The 24,535-nt window shown below is 44.1% G+C and overlaps 1 protein-coding gene across 1 annotated transcript in view; it reads left to right on the plus strand.

The window, feature by feature from the left end:
• The window catches only part of LOC134910877 (ceruloplasmin-like), a 327,221-nt gene that overhangs the window by 18,753 nt on the left and 283,933 nt on the right, over positions 1-24,535 (plus strand). The window contains exon 3 of the mRNA XM_063919263.1: positions 16,268-16,512. Coding sequence (XP_063775333.1) covers positions 16,268-16,512 — 245 coding nt within the window. The remainder of the gene's footprint in view (positions 1-16,267; positions 16,513-24,535) is intronic.

Below are 24,535 nucleotides of genomic sequence, written 5' to 3' on the forward strand. Positions count from 1 at the left end.
TGCCGATCCAAGCCACGCCCCCTAGTGTTATGATTCTGAGCACCAGGATATCGTACCCAACCCTAATCATCTCAACAGTCAAACCTGTGGAATTTTTAGTCAAACCACTATTATCTTTTCAAATACTAATGTGTCTCTATTGAAACATCTGATTGCCAATGGATTCTCTTTTAAAAAGCTAACACCTGAAGCAAGCTCAAGAAGAGATTTGTGATTCTGATGTTTCTCAGGGAAACATATAATCTATATACTCTTAATTAAAAGAAAAATGTCCTTGGATCAAAGCCACAAATGCCCACCTCTGCATCTCAGCATTAGAAAAATTTAAACATTTTGGAGCTTAGGATGTTTGGAGGTAATCGTCAAAATAAAGTGTCTCTGATATATCTGAATAAGATCAGTTTAAATTTATTTGCAAATTCACATGCACCTGCTTTGTTGCCCTTCTATAAATATAACTGTTTTGATACATACCAGCAGTGGTTAAAGTGGGGAGGAATGAGGTGGAACTGAGTTCCACCACCTGTAATGGTAGGGGGAACTAGTTCCACCTCCTCCATTGCCCTGCACAGTAATTCTAACAGGAAAAGCCCACCCCATCATCTGCGTCAATCGATGATACAGGCGGCACTAGTGTTACTGATGAGCTGCAGCCACCTACTCCTTCCTCAGGTCCTGGTGCCTCCATGGTCCTCCTCCAAGAGTTCCACCACCTCACCAGGACCACTTTAAGCCCTGCATACCAGTGATGTAAAAACATGCTCTACAAGAGTGATTCTCAGGTCTGCAGAATCACAAGGTCCGCAGGACCCCACACAGTTCGCATTTTCCAGGTCACCTAGCAGGTGCACAGGTGTAGTCATCACTCACTGACACTTTTTAAAAGATCCACAGGTGGAGCTACTTATTTCACTTGTGATTCCATGAGGAGGCCTGGAGGCCTGGAAAATATCAACTGTTTGGGTTCCTGGAGACATAGGGGGGCATTTACTAAGCAGTGATAAGAGCGGAGAAGTGAGCCAGTGGACAAGTGGCTCCATCAACCAATCAGCAGCTATGTATCATTTAATAGTATGCAAATTATAGATGTTACTTCAGTGCTGATTGGTTGCCATGGGCAACATCTCCACTGGCTCACTTCTCCGCTCTTATCACTGCTTAGTAAATGTCCCCCTGAGACTCAGAACCTGTACTATACGGTATCACTTCTTTACCGACATATTTGCTGGTCTCCAGATAAGACTGCACCATTCACTTATACCCCTTTCACACCAGAAATGCAGGGGCAAAACCCGGGAATTCTGCCACGGGCTCATGCAGGGACATTTCTGGGTTGGCACCTTTCACACCAGCATTTTTTGCCGGGACATCCCAGGTCTGCACCTTTCATACTGAACCCGGGATGGTCCTGCATTTTCTGAAAATGGGCGTCTCAGAAAAGACACAAGACCAGGAAGTGCCCTGAATAGCCAATCAGCATCAGTATAGGCAACCCGGGAAGGTGGGACATGTCCCTGCACCATTCACACTGTCCACTGTCCAGGGTCCAGGGATCATCTCGGGACCAACCCTGGTCGATTGCAGGGTTGAAATGCAGGGACAGAAAACCCGGGTTTTTGTCCCTGTACCCTTTCACACCAAGAAATTTCCCGGGTTGATGCGTGTTCATGTGTTTCAACCCGGGAAATTTATGGCTGTGTGAAAGGGGTATTATTCAGCAACAGGTAAATTTGTGTGAGTAAACCCAGTTTGCACAAAATCTCTTTTGTCCTTGACTCAGCTGCTACTTGTGGGGAAAATCATCCATGAAATAGTGGCATCTTGACTACGGGGGTGATTCAGAGTTGATCGTAGCTGTGCTAAATTTAGCACAGCTACGATCAGGCACACTGACATATGGGGGGACGCCCAGCACAGGGCTAGCCCGCCCAACATGTCAGCCCCTGCCCCATCGCAGAAGTACAAAAGCATCGCACAGCGGCAATGCTTTTGTACTTCAGGAGTAGCTCTGGCCAGTGCAGCTCATGTGCGCTGGTCGGGAGCTACTCATTGCTGCCCAGGTCGCAGTGGCTGTGTATGAAATCACGCAGCCGCCGCAGCCCACCCCCGGCACAGTCCGGCTACACCTGCGTTGGTCGGACCGCGTTCCTTAAACGGCGGCTTATTGCCGCTGTCCCACCCCCTCCCGCCCAGCGACCGCCTCTGCCTGTCAATCAGGCAGAGGCGATCGGTAGCTAAAAACAGCTGTCGGCTGTCTGGCATGCGCAGGCACACTGCAGCGCCGACGCATGCACAGTTCATGCCTGATCGCTGCTGTGTGAACACGCACAGCACTGATCAGGTCTGAATAAGCCCCTATATCTTAAGTTCCCTTTACAGAGGATCTTGGCAAAAATGTGGGTCTCATTAGCCAAACCTTGTGTAATGGGTGGCTGCTGTGGCTCGCTGCTTAGCAACTTGGACGCCGCTGTGGCTCTTTCCTGTCTATTTTCTGGCTGTCTCCTAGCAATTAGGATGCTGGCTGCTACGTGAAGCAGTACACCTGTTTGTAATGATTTGTTACCTGACTCCAGCCTGACTACTCCTGTGATTGGTCTCTCTCCCTTTTATTAGGGATCCTGACCAGTTCTGCACTGCCAGTGATATTCCTTAGTTCCTGCACCTAGTGAGCTTGTCATATGGTCTCTGTACCCTCTACAGCTCCCAGGCTGCTTGTCTGTTCCTGTGTTCTGGTACCCTTTCATTGTGTTCCTGTATCCATGTATCCTGTCCCAGTCCACAGGGTGCTGCCCCTGCCAGTCCAGCATCTGTGCCCTGTTGGATTCTACCCTGTACCTGCTATCCAGTGTCCATTCCTACTCGATGTCCATGTCCTTGTCTTGCCATAGCCCTCAAGTTACTCTCATGTCTGGTCCTGATCCATGTCCAGGCTCCTGCCAAGTCTCTGTGAATACACCTTGGCAGCACTGTTTCTGTGCACATCCAGCCTGTGTGTCTGCGGTTACCATTGCAGAAACATACATTCAATTCTGCCATGCCTCTAACAGCAAGTCTGTGGCTACCTGTTTCCAGTGCACCCAGATCTGTTCTCAAGCCACAGCTTAGCCACTCTGTTGTGTTACAGTATTTCAGGCTGCGGCTTAGCCACACAGGTCATCCAGCAAGTCTTACTGTAACTAGATTAATGCTTTTTTTCTTTAGTTATCATTGTCCTGTAACCACTGCATATCCTGTCCTGCAGTCTTAAGTCACCATGGTGGTCATTGCGAGTTGTTCTCTCGCTACCGTTTTTAGCAGAATTGCGATCAGGCTAAAATCCGGCAGTTCTGCGCATATGTATGGGCCGCAGGGCGCACGCGCTAAGTACTTTCACACAAAACTATGCAATTTTACTCAGGGCCGAGCGGCGCTTTTCAGTCACTCTGCTGATCGGTGAGTGATTAACAGGAACTGGGTGTTTCTGGGTGGTAACTGAGCGTTTTCCGGGAGTGTGCTAAAAAACGCAGGCGTGCCAGATGAAAACGCAGGAGTGGCTGGGGAAACGGGGGAGTGGCTGGCCGAACACAGGGCGTGTTTGTGACGTCAAACCAGGAACCAAACAGTCTGCAGTGATCGCAATCTAGGAGTAGGTCTGGAGCTACTCAGAAACTGCAGGAAATATTTAATAGCAGAACTGCTATTCTTTCGCTCGCACTTCTGCTAAGCTAAGATACACTCCCAGAGGGCGGCGGCCTGGCGTTTGCAATGCTGCTAAAAGCAGCTAGCGAGCGAACAACTCAGAATGAGGGCCCATATCTTGTCAAGCCTGTCTGGAGTTACTATTCCTGTATCCAGTCTGCCAGCCTCTTGCCTTGCCAGCTGCTAGACTCCTTGTGGTCTCCAGCCTATTGTGTGAGCCCCTACTGCTAGAGGTTTAAGTCCACGCGGCATCTCAAGTACCGCTGAGCGCATACAGCTCTAAGTGGAACAGAAACATTTGTAATTGTCAGAAGACCCTCTCACCGACTCCAGGGGTCTAACACATAGCACTGGAGTTCCCTAAAACCTTGCTAGCTGATCATGCTAACAACAAACTAGGGTCCACAATCATTGACTCATTGCAAACATCTCCCAATGTCTCAGGATGGATACTCATTCACAGGACAGCAATTTCTTCGAAAATTTTGGGCACTTTGGTTCCCATAGTCAGTCTAACGGATCCTTCCATGGGATTGGCTTATTGGTCTTGTTAATGTCTTTCTCTGTTCTCCAATGAAGTAACAGACACAGTGCAGTACATGGCTGCACATTTTCTGGGATGTTCCCTGTCCAATAGATCGCTCTTATCTCTAAAAACCTAAATGGGTCTTCCACCTGACAATACAGCATATCTTCTTTCAATAGTATGTAGGCTACCGCAAATGGCCAATTTGGCCACTATGTCCTGTTGCATTCAGTTTATGAATGTCTAGAATAGTGCAAGTGGAATGCTGCATCATTCTTCTTCAAGAAAGTAACTCATGTCACATCTGGTTGATAATAGGGAAAACTCCATTTCAGGCACTACTCTACAATATCCTATAAATTCATACATGGGTTCAGTATTGGTGACTGAGAAAGTAATTGACATACTGTATGAATAACATCTGTGGCATGCTCATCAGCATTGTTGGTGTGGACACTGCTATACTGTAAGGCAGCACAGAAATGTGCAACATAAAGTGAATATAAGTATCATTAATTAGCAATTACTATAGAATTCGCCTTCTACTGAATTTACCCAGACCAAGCCAGAAAATGAACATCACAACCTTACAGAATACTCTTACACAGTTGGAAACAAGCAGTTTGTAGAGAGGCATCATATGAGCACTAGTGAATCTGTCAATAACATAAGGCCTAATTCTGACCTGACGCACAGCAGCTGATCAGGTCTGAACTGCTCATGCGCCGGCGCCACAGTGCAGCTGACAGCCGACAGCCCTATGATCGCCTCTGCTAGTTCGGTAGATGGGCGGGAGGGGGCCAGGAAGGTGGCATTTGGCCGCTGTTTTATGGATGTGATCTGTGCAATGCAGGCATGCCCGGACCGTGCGGGGGGGCGGGCTGCGACAGCAGCCGCTGTGACACTCACAGCGACGAGTAGCTCCCTGCCAGCGCGCAGGAGCTGTGCTGGCAGGGAGCTACTCTTCAAGTACAAAAGCATCGCCGCTGGGCCTGACATGCGGGGCAGACTAGCCCTGTGCTGGGCGTCTCCCCGCATGTCTGTGTGACTGATCGAAGATGTGCTAAATTTAGCATATCTACGATCAGCTCTGAATTAAGCCCAGAGTGAGAGAAGAGGAGGTTGAAATAACAAAAGAGAGGGGAGAGAAGGGAGAAACAGACGAAGAAAGCATTAGAGAGGGAGGAGAGGAGAGAACCAAAGTGTAGGAGAACAAATAAGAGGGGTGAAGAGGAAAGAGAATAAGAGAAGGGTGCAGTGAACAAAAAGAGGGAGAAGCCAGAGTGGTTACAGAAAGAACCAAGAGAGGCAGAGAGAGTATAGTAAATCAGAGAGAGGGGAGATTAAAGTTGACTGAAAAATAGAGTGCATGTCGTGCAAGATGTATGCGCATCTGAAGCAACCAACCCAATGTGAATACTGTACATCTGCATGAGATGTGTGCAAATGGTTGCCCTGGAAGCCCAGGTAACTGATCTAGAGCAAACCGTTACAAGACTTAGAGATATTCACCATCTCGAGCAAAGCTTAGATAGAATGGTGGAGGAGTTGCAGGGGGAATACTGGCAGATGAGGACCAACAGATAGCCATTTGGGTCACAGTTAGAAGGAATAAGAATAGGAGGGGGAGACATCTCTGATCTACCAAACCCCAACAAATTTGCCCGATTAGACGAAGATTCTGTGGATGGTAGTGAAGATATGACGGAGCTGGCGGAGACTGTTTCCTCTATCAACTGGAGGAGTGGTCCCTTCGGCATAGATGGGATAAAAGAAAGCAAGGTACCTAGTCAGATTGTGGTGGTAGGGGATTCTATTATCAGGAAGACAGACAGGGCAATCTCCTACCGGGACCATGATCGCTGTACAGTCTGTTGTCTCCGGGTGCTCAGGTACAACACATTTCGGACAGGGTAGAAAGATTGTTGGGAGGGGCTGGGAACGACCCGGCAATCTTGGTGCACATTGACACCAACGACAAGGTTAGTGGTAGGTGGGATGTCCTTAAGAAAGATTATAGGGACTTAGGCCAGAAACTTAAATCAAGACTCATCTAAGGTTATATTCTACAAAATATTACCTGTGCCACGTGCTAGCCCAGGGAGGCAGAGGGAGATTAGGGAGGTAAATGTGTGGCTTAGAGACTGGTGTAGGAAAGAGGGATTTGTGTTCCTGGAACACTGGGCAGACTTCTCAGTCAGGCGCTATCTTTTTTGTTGTGATGGATTGCACCTGAAGGAGGAGAGGGCAGCAGTGCTGGGGGTAAGGATGATTAGAAGGTTGGAGGAGATTTGAAAGTAGATGTCTGGGGGGGGGGGGGGGGGGGATTAGAAAGAAGCTACAGGATCATTAGTGAGTGAAACAAGGTGGGAGGTATTTGGTGTAATGGGGTGGAGAAGGGGGAGGGAAGAACAGCTAGACTTGGAAAATCAGGGAATGCTAAATTAAGAATGGAAAGGATACCATTGAATAGAAAAGTAGATAAGGGTATTTCTAACCTAAAGTGTATACTTGCAAATGCAAGAAGCCTTTCAGGCAAAATAGGGGAATTAGAAATGCTTGTAATGAAGGAACAATATGATAGGTATCACGGAGACATGGTGGGATGGTTCTCAAGATTGGGCAGCTAACTTGGAGGGTTATACTCTTTTCAGGAGATACAGGGCTATTAAAAGAGGAAGGGGGGTGTATGTCTTTATGTTAAACCATTTCTAAAACCATACTTAAGGAAAGTTATTTATGAGGGAACTGGAGCTTTTGTGGATACATTATGGGTTAAAATTTCTATGGGAAGGAAATTTACAAAAAAGCTTTCAATAGGGACATGCTAAGAACCACCTGATATGACTGAGGAAGCGCAACTCTTGATGCAAATCGAGAATGCTACAGGACTGGGGGAGGTCCTGATCATTGGGGATTTTAATTATCTGGACATAATTTGGGCCAGTGAATCATGTGATAAAGCTAGGGGTAAAAGGTTCTTAAATATGCTAAACGATAACTACTTGTCGCAAATAGTTGAAGAACCAAACAGAGTAAGGACTATACTGGACCTAGTAGTACTAACTAACAATGTGGAGATAATAGCAAATAACACAGTAGGCGAGACCTTGGGTAACAGTGATCATAATATGATCACATTCAACATTAGTTTTCAAAAGCAGCATCCTAAGGGTTCAACTAAGACTCTTAACTTTAAAAAAGCAAGGAACTGAAACATGCACTAAAGGACATAGATTGGGAAACTTTGTTTCAGGGAAAGAACACTGCTGAAATGTGGGGTGTTTTTAAATCGATGCTAGACAAATATACCCATAAGTGCATTCCCATGGAGAGTAAAAATAAGAGTATTCAATTCAAACCAATGTTGCTAAATAAAAAGGTAAAGGAAGAAATGGATGATAAAAAGAGATGAGCATTCTAAGCTTTTAAATCAGATGGGAGTTATTCCAGTACTACATGGAATGTAACAGAAAATGCAAAAAGGAAATCAGAGTAGCTAAAATAGAAAACAAAAAGCAAATCGCTAAGGAGAGTAAAACTAACCCTAAAAAATTATTTAAGTACATAAATGGTAAGAGGCTAAAAAAAGAGAATATAGGACCATTAAAAAGCAAACTGGGATTCTTGATAAATGATGGCAAATCTGAAATATTGAACACATTTTTTTTCATCAGTGTTTACTAAAGAGGACAACATGGTAGGCTTAGTGAGTAACAATAATAATAATAGTAATGTTAAAGGCCCATTGCTTAATACTTATCTGTCTGAAGAAGTAGTCCGTGAACGATTTAAAAAAATTAAGACTAATAAATCTCCTGGTCCAGATGAACTTCATCCTAAGGTTCTGATGGAGCTAAACGCTGAAATAGCAAGGCCACTGTGTCTGATTTTCACTGATTCACTTGCATCAGGCATGGTACCTAAGGACTGGCATATAGCAGAGGTAGTTCTAATATTTAAAAAGGGCATTAAACTCCATCCTGGTAACTATAGACTGGTTAGTCTGACATCAATAATTGTCACGAACCGGTCTCTCACCTTTGCGGGTTCTGGGGTTCATCCGTTGTCAGTGCGGTTGCTCGCGGTGCTGTGTGCCCGTTTGGGGACGCGGCGTGATCAATGGCACAGGTAATGCAGAGTCTGGGAACTGTGAGTGCGGGGACCAAATGGCTTAAGGCACTGCAGTGTGTCTGCTGTATAGGAGGTGGCCATGTTGGAGACCAAATAGCTAATACAGAGCACTTGTGAAAACACCTGTGGGCAGGTGTAAGCCAATCCCGTGCTTGTGCTGCCTTTAAGTAGGCTGGGATTATGTTACTCTGGGCCAGTGCTTTGTTGTATCAACGCTGTGCTCTAGCTCTGAGCTCTCTCCGTGCATTCCTGTGTGATTCCCGTGGTCCAGATATCGCCTCCGTTCCCAGAGGTCCGTCTGCAGCCTTCACTGCTGAAAGATCCACCGGCTCTCCGCTGTGCTGTCAGTTAATTGCACTCCTATTGGAAATAGTTGGATTCCCAGTGTCCTGCATGAGGTTACCTTGTCAGTCTGCCTATCCTACAAAGTCTGGAGGATCTCATTTCTCTCAGCTGTTCGTTTGTTCAACTCTGCATTTAACCCTTTCATCACCTTGTCTTCTACTACAGTTTCACAGTGATCTCCGGAACCCGCAAGTAACCCAATTCAGTACTTTTTGCTATGTTGCCATTACAAGGATAATTCTTCACAGTCTCTCAGTTAACTCTCAAAACTCCATTGCAAATCCTTACAGTTATCTCTTCATGTCTGCATTATCCAGTTAATAACATTCTGCAGTTCAGCATCAAAGCTTGTTTATATTTGCTATGTTGTCATTACAAGGATAATTCATCACAGTCTCTCAGTTAACCCTCAAAACTCCATTGCAAATTCTTACAGTTAATTCACCATGTCTGCATTATCCAGTTAATAACATTCTGCAGTTCAGCATCAAAGCTTGTTTATATTTGCTATGTTGTCATAACAAGGATAATTCTTCACAGTCTCTCAGTTAACTCTCAAAACTCCATTGCAAATCCTTACAGTTATCTCTTCATGTCTGCATTATCCAGTTAATCACATTCTGCAGTTCAGCATCAAAGCTTGTTTATATTTGGACAATCCAACATTTATTCATCAGCTTGTTTTGCATATGTTTCCATGAACATTTCTTTTATTTATTTTTGAGTTTTCTCTTGCATATTATTCCTGCAATACTTCAGTATAATATGATGATTAACAACTTGTCAGTTAACTCTTTACTGAATTGTTATTTGAATAAATATATGAATCGGAACTTTCTTCGTCCTCCCTGCTTTCTTCATAGCCCAGCACCTACACCTGTGGTTGGTCCCGGGTTAACGGATTCACAAAAACACCCGGACCTGACAGTAAGCACTGGCCACATGGATCCGTCAAGTGACCAATTCGCAGGAGGCGGTGCTACGTCAGATATCCTTTCCCGTCTGGAAAACCAGGAGTCTATACAGACACAAATAGTGCAGTTTATGCAAACTATGGCAGACCGTTTAGAGACTCTTCATACGGCTATTAAAACGTTCCAAGTCCAGATTCCAACCCCGGATGTCCCAGTTACCACCACAGCTTCTCCTGTGACGCTGTCTACGTCCCGCTTGCAGTTACCCTCTCCGAGTAAGTTTGACGGAACTCCAAAACTTTGCAGAGGATTCCTGAATCAATGCGAGATCCAGTTTGAACTGATGTCTGCCAGTTTCCCATCAGCTCGTTCTAAAGTTGCATATATTATTGCCCTCCTCTCCGGTCAGGCTCTGGAGTGGGCATCACCATTATAGGAGAGAGGTGATCCTATCTTCTCTAATTACAAAGAGTTCGTATCTTCCTTCCGGAGAATCTTTGACGAACCAGGCAGGACCACCTCAGCATCCTTGGAGATTCTCCGTCTACGTCAAGGTTTACGTCCTGTCAGTCAATATATTATTCAGTTTCGCACGTTGTCTTCAGAGTTAAACTGGAATGAGGAGGCCCTGATCGCCGCGTTTTGGAATGGACTTTCAGAAAGAATCAAGGATGATTTAACTATCCGGGATGTGCCAATTAAACTGGATGAATTGATTTCTCTCTGTAACAAACTTGATCTACGTTACAGGGAGCGATGTTTAGAGAAATCCAGGGCAGAGCGATCCAGTCCACGTGATCATCCTAGACCTCGACAAGATTCTTCATCACAGTCTCCAGTAATGACTGAAGAACCTATGCAGATTGAGCACTCTCGCCTCACAGAGGAGGAACGACTTCGTCGTCGACAGGGTAACCTCTGCATGTACTGTGGGTCCTCCGAACATTTAGTTAAATTCTGCAAACTCCGACCGGGAAACTCTCGCCTCCTAGCTTATTCAAGAGAGGTTAAGCTAGGAGTTACTTTAGAATCACGTTCTGGGAAAGAGCCAACCTTGTCTATTCAATTAGAAGTTCCAAGTTCTACAGTGAAAGTTTCAGCCCTCCTAGATTCCGGGGCAGCCAAGAACTTCGTCTCCTCAGCCTTTGTCATACGGTCTAAAGTTCAAACCATGCCCCTGGAAGCAGCAGTTGCTGTTACAGCAGTGGATGGAAGTCGAATTCCAGATGGTATAATTACTCATCGAACCGTATGTCTCAAGATGAAAGTTGGTGAGCTCCATTCCGAATACCTCTCCTTCTACGTGATTCCCAAAGCCTCTCAAGATGTGATACTTGGTTTACCTTGGCTGCAGAAACATAATCCTCAACTTAATTGGCAAACCATGGAAGTCCTTTCATGGGGTAAATCTTGTACCAAGGACTGTGTAGCTACAATTGTACCTCTTCGGTCAATTAGCCTTTCCGATCTACCTCCGGTGTATCAATCCTTTGCGGATGTTTCCAGTAAACAAGCAGCAGACTCTCTACCTCCTCATCGTGAATGGGACTGCCCAGTCGTCCTGGTTCCGGGCAAGACCCCTCCTAGGGGACAAATTCATCCGCTATCCATCCCAGAGACGCGAGCTATCCGGGATTGGTCCACTCCTACAACTCTCAAGGGGATTCAGCGATTTCTTGGCTTTGCTAATTTCTATAGGAGATTCATTAAGAATTACTCTACGTTAGCTGCTCCTATCACAGCCCTAACTCGCAAGGGAGCAAATCCTACGAACTGGTCTTCTGAAGCAATCAAAGCCTTCTCTGATTTAAAGCAAGCCTTTGTGTCAGCCCCCATTCTTCGACAGCCTGATTTGAATCGTCCCTTTCTACTAGAGGTGCATGCATCTACAGAAGCAGTAGGAGCTGTGTTGTCGCAAGTCTTTGAAGATAAAAAGGTCCATCCCTGCGGATATTTCTCCCGTAAGTTCCTCCCGGCAGAACGTAATTATGCAATCGGTGAGCAAGAGTTACTTGCCATCAAGTTGGCATTTGAGGAGTGGAGATACCTTCTAGAAGGAGCTCAATATCGCATTACAGTTTATACTGATCATAAGAATCTTCTGTATCTGCAGTCAGCTCAGTGTTTGAATCCACGACAAGCTCGATGGGCGCTTTTCTTCTCACGATTTGATTTCAAACTCACCTATCGTCCAGGGTCTCAGAACAAAAAGGCAGATGCCCTTTCCCGGTCCTTTGCTTCTTCTGAATTAAATGATGCTACCACGAATCAAGCCATAGTGAATCCTACATCCTTTTTAATGACTCGAACCTCTCCAGTTCCTCCGCCTGGCAAGACCTTTGTCGCCACAAGTCTTCGAAAACGGCTGCTTACCTGGGCTCACTCCTCTTCCTTCATGGGTCATCCTGGGGTTCTAAAGACTCTCAAATTTATTCAACAGTCTTATTGGTGGCCACGTCTCAAAGCCGATGTCCAAGAGTTTATAGCAGCATGTCCTAAATGTGCCCAACATAAGAGTCCAAGAAGTTCTCCACCAGAGTTTCATCCATTGCCAGCCCTAGAGGTTCCAGCAGCAGATCAAGAGCTTCAACGTCTATCTAGCATCAGGAGTTGTGTACGTAAGTCCTTGGTCAAAACTTCCGCTCGTTATAAATCTTTTGCAGATAGAAAACGTAAAGCTGTACCGAATTACAAAGTGGGAGACCAAGTTTGGATTTCTACGTGCAATCTCAAGTTCAAAGTTCCTTCTAAGAGATTTGCTCCCAAGTTCATTGGTCCATTTCCCATTGTAAAGGTACTCAACCCTGTGTCATACAAAGTCAAGTTGCTACCGTCTTTGAGAATTCCTAACGCCTTTCATACATCTTTACTGAAGCCTTTGATTCTCAATAAGTTCCGTACTACCCAGTCCAAATCTCCTAAAGTTCACTCTTTGCAGAATGAGGAATTTGAAGTTAAAGAGATTGTGGACTCACGTTTCCGATATGGACGTTTACAGTTTCTGGTCGACTGGAAGGGTTACGGTCCGGAGGAGAGATCCTGGGTTTTCTCTGAAGATGTTCATGCTCCAAGACTGGTACAGAAATTCTTCTCCAAAAATCCTGACAAGGTTCAAAGGTGTTCGGAGACCACCCGTAGAAGAGGGGGTACTGTCACGAACCGGTCTCTCACCTTTGCGGGTTCTGGGGTTCATCCGTTGTCAGTGCGGTTGCTCGCGGTGCTGTGTGCCCGTGTGGGGACGCGGCGTGATCAATGGCACAGGTAATGCAGAGTCTGGGAACTGTGAGTGCGGGGACCAAATGGCTTAAGGCACTGCAGTGTGTCTGCTGTATAGGAGGTGGCCATGTTGGAGACCAAATAGCTAATACAGAGCACTTGTGAAAACACCTGTGGGCAGGTGTAAGCCAATCCCGTGCTTGTGCTGCCTTTAAGTAGGCTGGGATTATGTTACTCTGGGCCAGTGCTTTGTTGTATCAACGCTGTGCTCTAGCTCTGAGCTCTCTCCGTGCATTCCTGTGTGATTCCCGTGGTCCAGATATCGCCTCCGTTCCCAGAGGTCCGTCTGCAGCCTTCACTGCTGAAAGATCCACCGGCTCTCCGCTGTGCTGTCAGTTAATTGCACTCCTATTGGAAATAGTTGGATTCCCAGTGTCCTGCATGAGGTTACCTTGTCAGTCTGCCTATCCTACAAAGTCTGGAGGATCTCATTTCTCTCAGCTGTTCGTTTGTTCAACTCTGCATTTAACCCTTTCATCACCTTGTCTTCTACTACAGTTTCACAGTGATCTCCGGAACCCGCAAGTAACCCAATTCAGTACTTTTTGCTATGTTGCCATTACAAGGATAATTCTTCACAGTCTCTCAGTTAACTCTCAAAACTCCATTGCAAATCCTTACAGTTATCTCTTCATGTCTGCATTATCCAGTTAATAACATTCTGCAGTTCAGCATCAAAGCTTGTTTATATTTGCTATGTTGTCATTACAAGGATAATTCATCACAGTCTCTCAGTTAACCCTCAAAACTCCATTGCAAATTCTTACAGTTAATTCACCATGTCTGCATTATCCAGTTAATAACATTCTGCAGTTCAGCATCAAAGCTTGTTTATATTTGCTATGTTGTCATAACAAGGATAATTCTTCACAGTCTCTCAGTTAACTCTCAAAACTCCATTGCAAATCCTTACAGTTATCTCTTCATGTCTGCATTATCCAGTTAATCACATTCTGCAGTTCAGCATCAAAGCTTGTTTATATTTGGACAATCCAACATTTATTCATCAGCTTGTTTTGCATATGTTTCCATGAACATTTCTTTTATTTATTTTTGAGTTTCTCTTGCATATTATTCCTGCAATACTTCAGTATAATATGATGATTAACAACTTGTCAGTTAACTCTTTACTGAATTGTTATTTTGAATAAATATATGAATCGGAACTTTCTTCGTCCTCCCTGCTTTCTTCATAGCCCAGCACCTACACCTGTGGTTGGTCCCGGGTTAACGGATTCACAAAAACACCCGGACCTGACAATAATGGGGAAACTTTTGGAAAGTTTACTAAGGGATAGCATACAGGAGTACTTGGAGAACTCCCATGATATTAATAAGAACCAGCATGGTTTTGTGAGAAATAGGTAATGTCAAACTAATTTGATTAGCTTCTATGAGAAAGTAAGCAACAATCTTGACCAGGGTAACGCAGTAGATGTGGTCAATCTGGATTTTGAAAAAGCTTTTGACACAGTGCCTCACAGGAGGCTGATTTTCAAATTAAGGGAGCTTGGTATAGGAAACACCATTTGAGTAATTGGTTTGATAACAGGGATCACCAAGTTGTGGTTAATGGGAAGTTTACCACCTGGTCTAAAGTAATCAGTGGAATACAGCAGGGTTCTGTGCTGGGGCCACTATTGTTTAACATATTTATTAATGATCTAGGAGAAGGACTAGAAAGCACAGTGCCAATTTTTGCAGATGTTACTAAAATATTTATTGTAATCAATTCAGAAGTGAATGTGGAGTCTCGTCAGAGCAATTTTATTTAAACTGGAAGTTTGGGCAACGAAATAGAGTATAAGGTTTAATGTGGAAAAATATAAAGTTATGCACTTTAGGACTAAGAATAAACACGCAAATTACCAATTAAATGGGGAAAATATAGGGGAAACAGTATTAGAAAAGGATTTGGGGGTGTTCATTGATTATAGATTTAGCAGCAGTACACAATGTCAAAGTGCAGCAACAAAGGCAAATAAGGTATTAGCATGCATTAAAAGGGGAATTGAGACAAGGGATGAGAGTGTAATCCTGCCACTGTATAAATCATTGGTGCGACCACATCTTGAGTATTTTGTACAGTTCTGGGCACCACAGTATAAAAGATATATGTTAGAACTTGAAAAGGTTCAGAGGCGAGCTACCAAATTGGTTAAGGGGTTATAGTCACTGGACTAAGAGGAGAGGATTTCTAGGTTAGAAATGTTTACACAAGAAATGAGATAACTAAAAGGAGATATGATTCATATTTACAAATATATAAAGAGGCAATATGCAGAGCTATCAGGTGATTTGTTTATTAAGAGACCTCTACACAAAACGCGCGGGCACCCACTAAGGCTTGAGGAAAGGAAATTTTGTACTCAGGAAGGGATTCTTCACTGTAAGGGCAATATGAATATGGAATTCACTGCCAGAGAATGTTGTTATGGCGGACTCAGTCAATGCGTTTAAAAATAGGATAGATAAATTTCTAATGGAAAAAGATATCTGAGGATATAGCCTTTAACTAGAATAGAATAGGGAATATAATATAATTCAGGTTGAACTTGATGGACTACTGGTATTTTTTCAACCTCACCATCTATGTTACTATGTTACTATGATATTTATGTTGGTGGGAAGGTGGGGGTGGAGTGTTTACTAGGGTGTGTGATGCATGGAGAGAACTTAAGTGGTAAAGTAAACAAGAGATGGGGCAGTTTGAGAAATAAAGAAGAGTTTGGAGTCTGAGAAGCAGAAAGAAGGAGATAAAAGAGACAACCAGAGCTAGACAGAGGCACAAAGGAGGGTGAAGAGAGAGAACTAGAGAGAGTGGAGAGCAAAGAGAACTAAATGGAGAGGAAAAAAGTGTAATCTACAAGTTGGAAGAAAGATCAGAGAGAGAGAGAGAGAAAGAGAGAGAAAGGGAACCATGGGATGGTGAAGAACAAACACTATGTCACGGTTTGTAATAAAAAAAAAAACAAGAGATTATGAGACATGTATGTTAGCTAAAATGCTCACAAATGTCAATTAATTAATCGAGTGGTTCTAAACTTCAACCACAAAGGGTCATATTTTGAGAATTTCTGTCTGAAAAAGCAGGTCGGATAATTACTGTGTGGGCACAAAGGAAATATAGGAAACATGACCTGTTGGGGGTACTTGAGGACTGGAGTTGAGACCCACTGAATTAAACTATTCTTATTGTATTTTTGCAATACATGAAGGCTGGATTTTATATAATTGTTTGATGGTGTATAGAATGGTGTATGTTGAAAAACAACAATGATATTAATAATAGTAGTAATAATAATACTAATAATAGTAATGTGCATTATGGTAAAGTCCAATGTACTGCAATATATCGTTACAATGATATATATTGTGACTCCATTTATTTCAGGTTTGCCAGAATCTACTTACAGCCTGATTACAATAGAATAGGCAGAATCTATAAGAAAGCTGTTTACCTACAATACACAAATGACTTGTACACAGAAGAAATCAAGAAGCCAATGTGGCTGGGATTTTTGGGTCCTATTATTACAGCAAATATTGGTGACACTATAGTCGTTCATCTTAAAAATTTTGCATCCATACCATACACCATACATCCACATGGAGTGAGATACACAAAGGCAAATGAAGGTAAATTCTTTTGATTGTGATGACAAATTCCAAATTTGAAAACCAATAATACTTGCGTAACATTCATACTGTGACTATGGGGGTTATTCAGAGTTGTTAGCAAACAAAAAAATTTAAATTGGGCAAAACCATGTTGCACTACCAGTGGGGCAGATGTAACATGTGCATAGATATTAGATTTTGGTGGGGTGTGTTCAAACTGAAATCTAAATTGCAATGTAAAAACATAGCAGCCAGTATTTACCCTGCACAGAAACAATATAGCCCACCCAAATCTAAATCTCTCTGCACATTACATCGGCCCCACCTGCAGTGTAACATGGTTTTACCCAATTGCTAACTTTTTTGTTTTTTTTTGCTAACAACTCTGAATAACGCCCATGTTTTCATTTATATTGTTATTATTAGCAATTACAAGTGGGGTATTCTCATGAGAGTTGTCAAATAAAGTGTAAAGAGCAAATTAATATTTAATAAATAATATAAGGCATAGGTCTCAAACTCGGTCCTCAGGACCCCACACAGTGCATGTTTTGCAGGTAACCCCGCAGGTGCACAGGTGTATTAATTACTCACTGACACATTTTAAGAGGTCCACAGGTGGAGCTAATTATTTCACTTGTGATTCTGTGAGGAGACCTGCAAAACATGCAATGTGTGGGGTCCTGAGTACCGAGTTTGAGAAACTGTGATATAAGGGGATGTTACTAAACTACTCTATGATGTCTTCAAATCTTATAATCCACACTAAATGATACATTGGGGTATATTTACTAAAGGTTGATTTTGTTTGATTTTTAGTTGATTTTCAGTTGATTTTGCAAATCGGATATTTATATTTACTAAAGTCAAAACCAGTCAAAAAATCAACTAAAAAACTAATCCCGACCAAAACCAACCTTTGGAACACATCTTTGTTTTTCCATATATGGCTACAGAATCCCCAGTTGTACTAAAAGTCTGTTTTTCAAATGACCAAAAACCAACCTTAAAATAGAGGGACAGCCTGCCCAACACACATCATGGGATACCCCTTCTATCTAATAATCTGCCCCCAAACCGGTCAGAATAGGCCTGAGAATTCCTCAGAAAGTGGCATTTCCAAAACATGTTCTTGTTATACTGAAGGAAGTAGCTACCATAGGTGGAGGGATTACGGCTGCTATGGGGCCAAGAGCTGAGAAGGATCAATCTTCCTTGTCAAAGTTATATACATTTTTCATCATTAGTAGATACATAGATACAAACTTTAGCCTTGGGGCCCACAATACAGTACATCTGGTTATACCCTAGACCTGCTTATTGTAATACGGTATAAATTGAATTGGAGGGCATTATAATGTTACATAATATGATCTGAGGCACTGTAATGTGGCAGAATATAAAGTGGAGGCCCTATAGTGTGGCATAATAAGAACTGGGTGAAATGTGGCACAATAAAAGGTGGAGGCACTATAGTGTGGAATAATATGAACTGGGGGCACTGTAATGTGACATAATATGAACTAGGGACACTGTATGAAATAATGTGAGGCGTCTCTCTAGAAACATTGGGATAAGGGCCCCTTCAAAATTTTGCTATGGGACCACAAATCTCTGGCTATGCCCCTGGATTTTGATCGGACTTCTGGATAGCTTTTAACTGCAGATTAAACAGTACTTTCTTAAAAAGAATCGAAAAGGTAGAGGGTTGAAATAGGGATCCCTTCAGGAGTAGTGTTTGTATTTCACTTCCAGTAGAGAAAAAAATAACCACTAATGTGAACTTCTGAAGATTCTCATGCAAATATCTGGATTCCATTGCAACAGAAAAAAAATGACATGTCTTCAGCTGCATTGAAAGCACTCATGTCCACTTTATATACTTACAGTACCTTTGCGATGGGCAATTTTACAAACAAGTGTGCAGTTTTTTAATTGGGCCCCAATCCAGGTTACCTGGCTGCTATTGGTGATTCCAGCAATGTTTTCACAAATATACGTAGCTCATGAGCAGAAGATAGCAAAGTCTAGGGCACAGTGCCAAAGTGTTTGTGATCTTCTGTGTCAGTGTCATACAGTATGTGCCCCATCCCTCCCCCCTTCCCTCCGGCTGCATGTGTGCCCAAACAGAGCAAGAATTTGAATTGCTCCGTTGGGTGTAATATAGTGTTGTGCAGGGTCCATGCAGTCTGGCTGTCCACATGAAAATCTTCTGAAAATGTCCCTCCAGAAATGCCCACCACCTAGGAGGAGACAGATGCTAGAGGTCCTACTGGACCTCTAGTGTCTGTCAGGAAAGCACAATATGTAGCATTACCCGGAAGTGCTGGGATTCAGGGAGTGCTGGTGCCACTGGCGAGCATGAAACCCCTGGCAATGTGCATGAAACCCCTGGCAATGAGCATGGAACCCTTGGCAATGAGTACAAAACCCCTGGCAAGAGTATGAAACCCCTGACAACGAGCATGAAACCTCTGACAACGAGCATGAAACCCCTGGCAATGAGCATGAAACCCTGAACATGAAACATCTGAAACGAGTATGAAACCTCTAGCAACTTGCATGTAGGCAAACATGATGACTAATTTATGGGGGAAAGGCAGAAACATTTTTGACAGGGGGCGCAAAATTTATAACCAAGCCCTGAACAATTGAATTCCCCCTATAGAATCCGTGATAAATTCCCAGACCCACGTGTTAACAGGTTATCGGGACTCGATATCAGGCTATTGACCAAACAAGAAATCCCTGTTAATGGTGGGCTGCCTTCGGGCTAATTTACAGTTAGCTCACTGTAAATTACAGTGGCTAATTGAATCCTCCCCTTAATAATTTAGTTACTTATAGCTACATGGTAATAGATGAATGAATGTTATATTTAATGCAAATACTTAATGCAAAAATCAGAATTGCATCTGTGACCTTCCCATTTATGCATAAAATCCATAATACAGAAATAGTCCAGTAACATTTTATTCCATGTAACGATGTGTCCGTTACTGAATGTAAGAGTTTGGGAGTCCTTGCCTCTCTGTCTTGATGTATAAGAAGAGAAAGAGAATAAATCCAACTAAAAAATCTCCTCCATATTTCAACATCACCCAACAGTAAGTGGAAAGCAATTTAGGTAAGACCTCAAAGAGATAAACCAAATGCTACTGGGAATCACATTAACTATTGTAGCCTATAGGTTGCGTCCCCCCACATGTCAGAGAAGATGATCGTAGCTGTGCTAAATTTAGCACAGCTACAAATAACTCGGAATGACCCCCCATGTGCAGAATGGGTTCTGCATTGTCACTCACAGTGCTCCCAAGTCACAGCATTTATGACATGCATGCAGCCAAATATGTGGGAAAGTAGTGGTGGCGATGGTGAAATCTTCCTATGCAGAGCTCCTGGCCTTGGCAGAAGAGTTCCGTTGGTCCCTTTTTTTAGTAAACTTATGCTCGTGGTGTGTTATTGGACGCAGCACTCAGATCTGCGATGGCAGGAAGTTCTTCTTGAGGCGCCTCCTGCAGCAGTAATATTTTTGGACATGGCTGCTGCTAACTGCATCCATCTCTTAATCACCCCCTAGAAAATGTTGCTATGCAATGTCATTGTTGCAAGTTCACAAAACCTAATTGATTTAAAGAAACATGCTGGACAATTACACTCTCATGTTCTATAGCATGGAACAGGAATTTCTGTATTAAAATCAAGGTAGGGATACAATAGGTAAAACCAACCTATAGCTGAATTTCTGCAAAATATAATTCAACATTATCACATAATCATTGTTACTTATACTACTTGAATTATTCTACTTCTATTTTAGATACACATGAAATAGGAGCTAGATTTTTTTCATCTCAATTTGTATGTAGTGATGTGCACCGGATATTTTTCGGGTTTTGTGTTTTGGTTTTGGATTCGGTTCCGCGGCCGTGTTTTGGATTCGGACGCGTTTTGGCAAAACCTCCCTGAAAATTTTTCGTCGGATTCGGGTGTGTTTTGGATTCGGGTGTTTTTTTTACAAAAAACCCTCAAAAACAGCTTAAATCATAGAATTTGTGGGTCATTTTGATTAGAGATGAGCGCCTGAAATTTTTCGGGTTTTGTGTTTTGGTTTTGGGTTCGGTTCCGCGGCCGTGTTTTGGGTTCGACCGCGTTTTGGCAAAACCTCACCGAATTTTTTTTGTCGGATTCGGGTGTGTTTTGGATTCGGGTGTTTTTTTCAAAAAACCCTAAAAAACAGCTTAAATCATAGAATTTGGGGGTAATTTTGATCCCAAAGTATTATTAACCTCAAAAAACATAATTTACACTCATTTTCAGCCTATTCTGAACACATCACACCTCACAATATTATTTTTAGTCCTAAAATTTGCACCGAGGTCGCTGTGTGAGTAAGATAAGCGACCCTAGTGGCCGACACAAACACCGGGCCCATCTAGGAGTGGCACTGCAGTGTCACGCAGGATGTCCCTTCCAAAAAACCCTCCCCAAACAGCACATGACGCAAAGAAAAAAAGAGGCGCAATGAGGTAGCTGACTGTGTGAGAAAGATAAGCGACCCTAGTGGCCGACACAAACACCGGGCCCATCTAGGAGTGGCACTGCAGTGTCACGCAGGATGTCCCTTCCAAAAAACCCTCCCCAATCAGCACATGATGCAAAGAAAAAGAAAAGAAAAAAGAGGTGCAAGATGGAATTATCCTTGGGCCCTCCCACCCACCCTTATGTTGTATAAACAAAACAGGACATGCACACTTTAACCAACCCATCATTTCAGTGACAGGGTCTGCCACACGACTGTGACTGATATGACGGGTTGGTTTGGACCCCCCCCAAAAAAGAAGCAATTAATCTCTCCTTGCACAAACTGGCTCTACAGAGGCAAGATGTCCACCTCATCTTCACCCTCCGATATATCACCGTGTACATCCCCCTCCTCACAGATTATCAATTCGTCCCCACTGGAATCCACCATCTCAGCTCCCTGTGTACTTTGTGGAGGCAATTGCTGCTGGTCAATGTCTCCGCGGAGGAATTGATTATAATTCATTTTAATGAACATCATCTTCTCCACATTTTCTGGATGTAACCTCGTACGCCGATTGCTGACAAGGTGAGCGGCGGCACTAAACACTCTTTCGGAGTACACACTTGTGGGAGGGCAACTTAGGTAGAATAAAGCCAGTTTGTGCAAGGGCCTCCAAATTGCCTCTTTTTCCTGCCAGTATAAGTACGGACTGTGTGACGTGCCTACTTGGATGCGGTCACTCATATAATCCTCCACCATTCTATCAATGTTGAGAGAATCATATGCAGTGACAGTAGACGACATGTCCGTAATCGTTGTCAGGTCCTTCAGTCCGGACCAGATGTCAGCATCAGCAGTCGCTCCAGACTGCCCTGCATCACCGCCAGCGGGTGGGCTCGGAATTCTGAGCCTTTTCCTCGCACCCCCAGTTGCGGGAGAATGTGAAGGAGGAGATGTTGACAGGTCGCGTTCCGCTTGACTTGACAATTTTGTCACCAGCAGGTCTTTCAACCCCAGCAGACCTGTGTCTGCCGGAAAGAGAGATCCAAGGTAGGCTTTAAATCTAGGATCGAGCACGGTGGCCAAAATGTAGTGCTCTGATTTCAACAGATTGACCACCCGTGAATCCTTGTTAAGCGAATTAAGGGCTGCATCCACAAGTCCCACATGCCTAGCGGAATCGCTCCGTGTTAGCTCCTTCTTCAATGCCTCCAGCTTCTTCTGCAAAAGCCTGATGAGGGGAATGACCTGACTCAGGCTGGCAGTGTCTGAACTGACTTCACGTGTGGCAAGTTCAAAGGGCATCAGAACCTTGCACAACATTGAAATCATTCTCCACTGCACTTGAGACAGGTGCATTCCATCTCCTATATCGTGCTCAATTGTATAGGCTTGAATGGCCTTTTGCTGCTCCTCCAACCTCTGAAGCATATAGAGGGTTGAATTCCACCTCGTTACCACTTCTTGCTTCAGATGATGGCAGGGCAGGTTCAGTAGTTTTTGGTGGTGCTCCAGTCTTCTGTACGTGGTGCCTGTACGCCGAAAGTGTCCCGCAATTTTTCTGGCCACCGACAGCATCTCTTGCACGCCCCTGTCGTTTTTTAAAAAATTCTGCACCACCAAATTCAAGGTATGTGCAAAACATGGGACGTGCTGGAATTTGCCCATATTTAATGCACACACAATATTGCTGGCGTTGTCCGATGCCACAAATCCACAGGAGAGTCCAATTGGGGTAAGCCATTCCGCGATGATCTTCCTCAGTTGCCGTAAGAGGTTTTCAGCTGTGTGCGTATTCTGGAAAGCGGTGATACAAAGCGTAGCCTGCCTAGGAAAGAGTTGGCGTTTGCGAGATGCTGCTACTGGTGCCGCCGCTGCTGTTCTTGCGGCGGGAGTCCATACATCTACCCAGTGGGCTGTCACAGTCATATAGTCCTGACCCTGCCCTGCTCCACTTGTCCACATGTCCGTGGTTAAGTGGACATTGGGTACAACTGCATTTTTTAGGACACTGGTGAGTCTTTTTCTGACGTCCGTGTACATTCTCGGTATCGCCTGCCTAGAGAAGTGGAACCTAGATGGTATTTGGTAACGGGGGCACACTGCCTCAATAAATTGTCTAGTTCCCTGTGAACTAACGGCGGATACCGGACGCACGTCTAACACCAACATAGTTGTCAAGGACTCAGTTATCCGCTTTGCAGTAGGATGACTGCTGTGATATTTCATCTTCCTCGCAAAGGACTGTTGAACAGTCAATTGCTTACTGGAAGTAGTACAAGTGGGCTTACGACTTCCCCTCTGGGATGACCATCGACTCCCAGCGGCAACAACAGCAGCGCCAGCAGCAGTAGGCGTTACACGCAAGGATGCATCGGAGGAATCACAGGCAGGAGAGGACTCGTCAGACTTGCCAGTGACATGGCCTGCAGGACTATTGGCATTCCTGGGGAAGGAGGAAATTGACACTGAGGGAGTTGGTGGGGTGGTTTGCGTGAGCTTGGTTACAAGAGGAAGGGATTTACTGGTCAGTGGACTGCTTCCGCTGTCACCCAAAGTTTTTGAACTTGTCACTGACTTATTATGAATGCGCTGCAGGTGACGTATAAGGGAGGATGTTCCGAGGTGGTTAACGTCCTTACCCCTACTTATTACAGCTTGACAAAGGGAACACACGGCTTGACACCTGTTGTCCGCATTTCTGGTGAAATACCTCCACACCGAAGAGCTGATTTTTTTGGTATTTTCACCTGGCATGTCAACGGCCATATTCCTCCCACGGACAACAGGTGTCTCCCCGGGTGCCTGACTTAAACAAACCACCTCACCATCAGAATCCTCCTGGTCAATTTCCTCCCCAGCGCCAGCAACACCCATATCCTCCTCATCCTGGTGTACTTCAACACTGACATCTTCAATCTGACTATCAGGAACTGGACTGCGGGTGCTCCTTCCAGCACTTGCAGGGGGCATGCAAATAGTGGAAGGCGCATGCTCTTCACGTCCAGTGTTGGGAAGGTCAGGCATCGCAAACGACACAATTGGACTCTCCTTGTGGATTTGGGATTTCAAAGAACGCACAGTTCTTTGCGGTGCTTTTGCCAGCTTGAGTCTTTTCATTTTTCTAGCGAGAGGCTGAGTGCTTCCATCCTCATGTGAAGCTGAACCACTAGCCATGAACATAGGCCAGGGCCTCAGCCGTTCCTTGCCACTCCGTGTGGTAAATGGCATATTGGCAAGTTTACGCTTCTCCTCCGACAATTTTATTTTAGGTTTTGGAGTCCTTTTTTTTCTGATATTTGGTGTTTTGGATTTGACATGCTCTGTACTATGACATTGGGCATCGGCCTTGGCAGACGACGTTGCTGGCATTTCATCGTCTCGGCCATGACTAGTGGCAGCAGCTTCAGCACGAGGTGGAAGTGGATCTTGATCTTTCCCTAATTTTGGAACCTCAACTTTTTTGTTCTCCATATTTTATAGGCAGAACTAAAAGGCACCTCAGGTAAACAA

This window comes from Pseudophryne corroboree, chromosome 4, assembly GCF_028390025.1.
Source record: "Pseudophryne corroboree isolate aPseCor3 chromosome 4, aPseCor3.hap2, whole genome shotgun sequence".
Taxonomy (NCBI): domain Eukaryota; kingdom Metazoa; phylum Chordata; class Amphibia; order Anura; family Myobatrachidae; genus Pseudophryne; species Pseudophryne corroboree.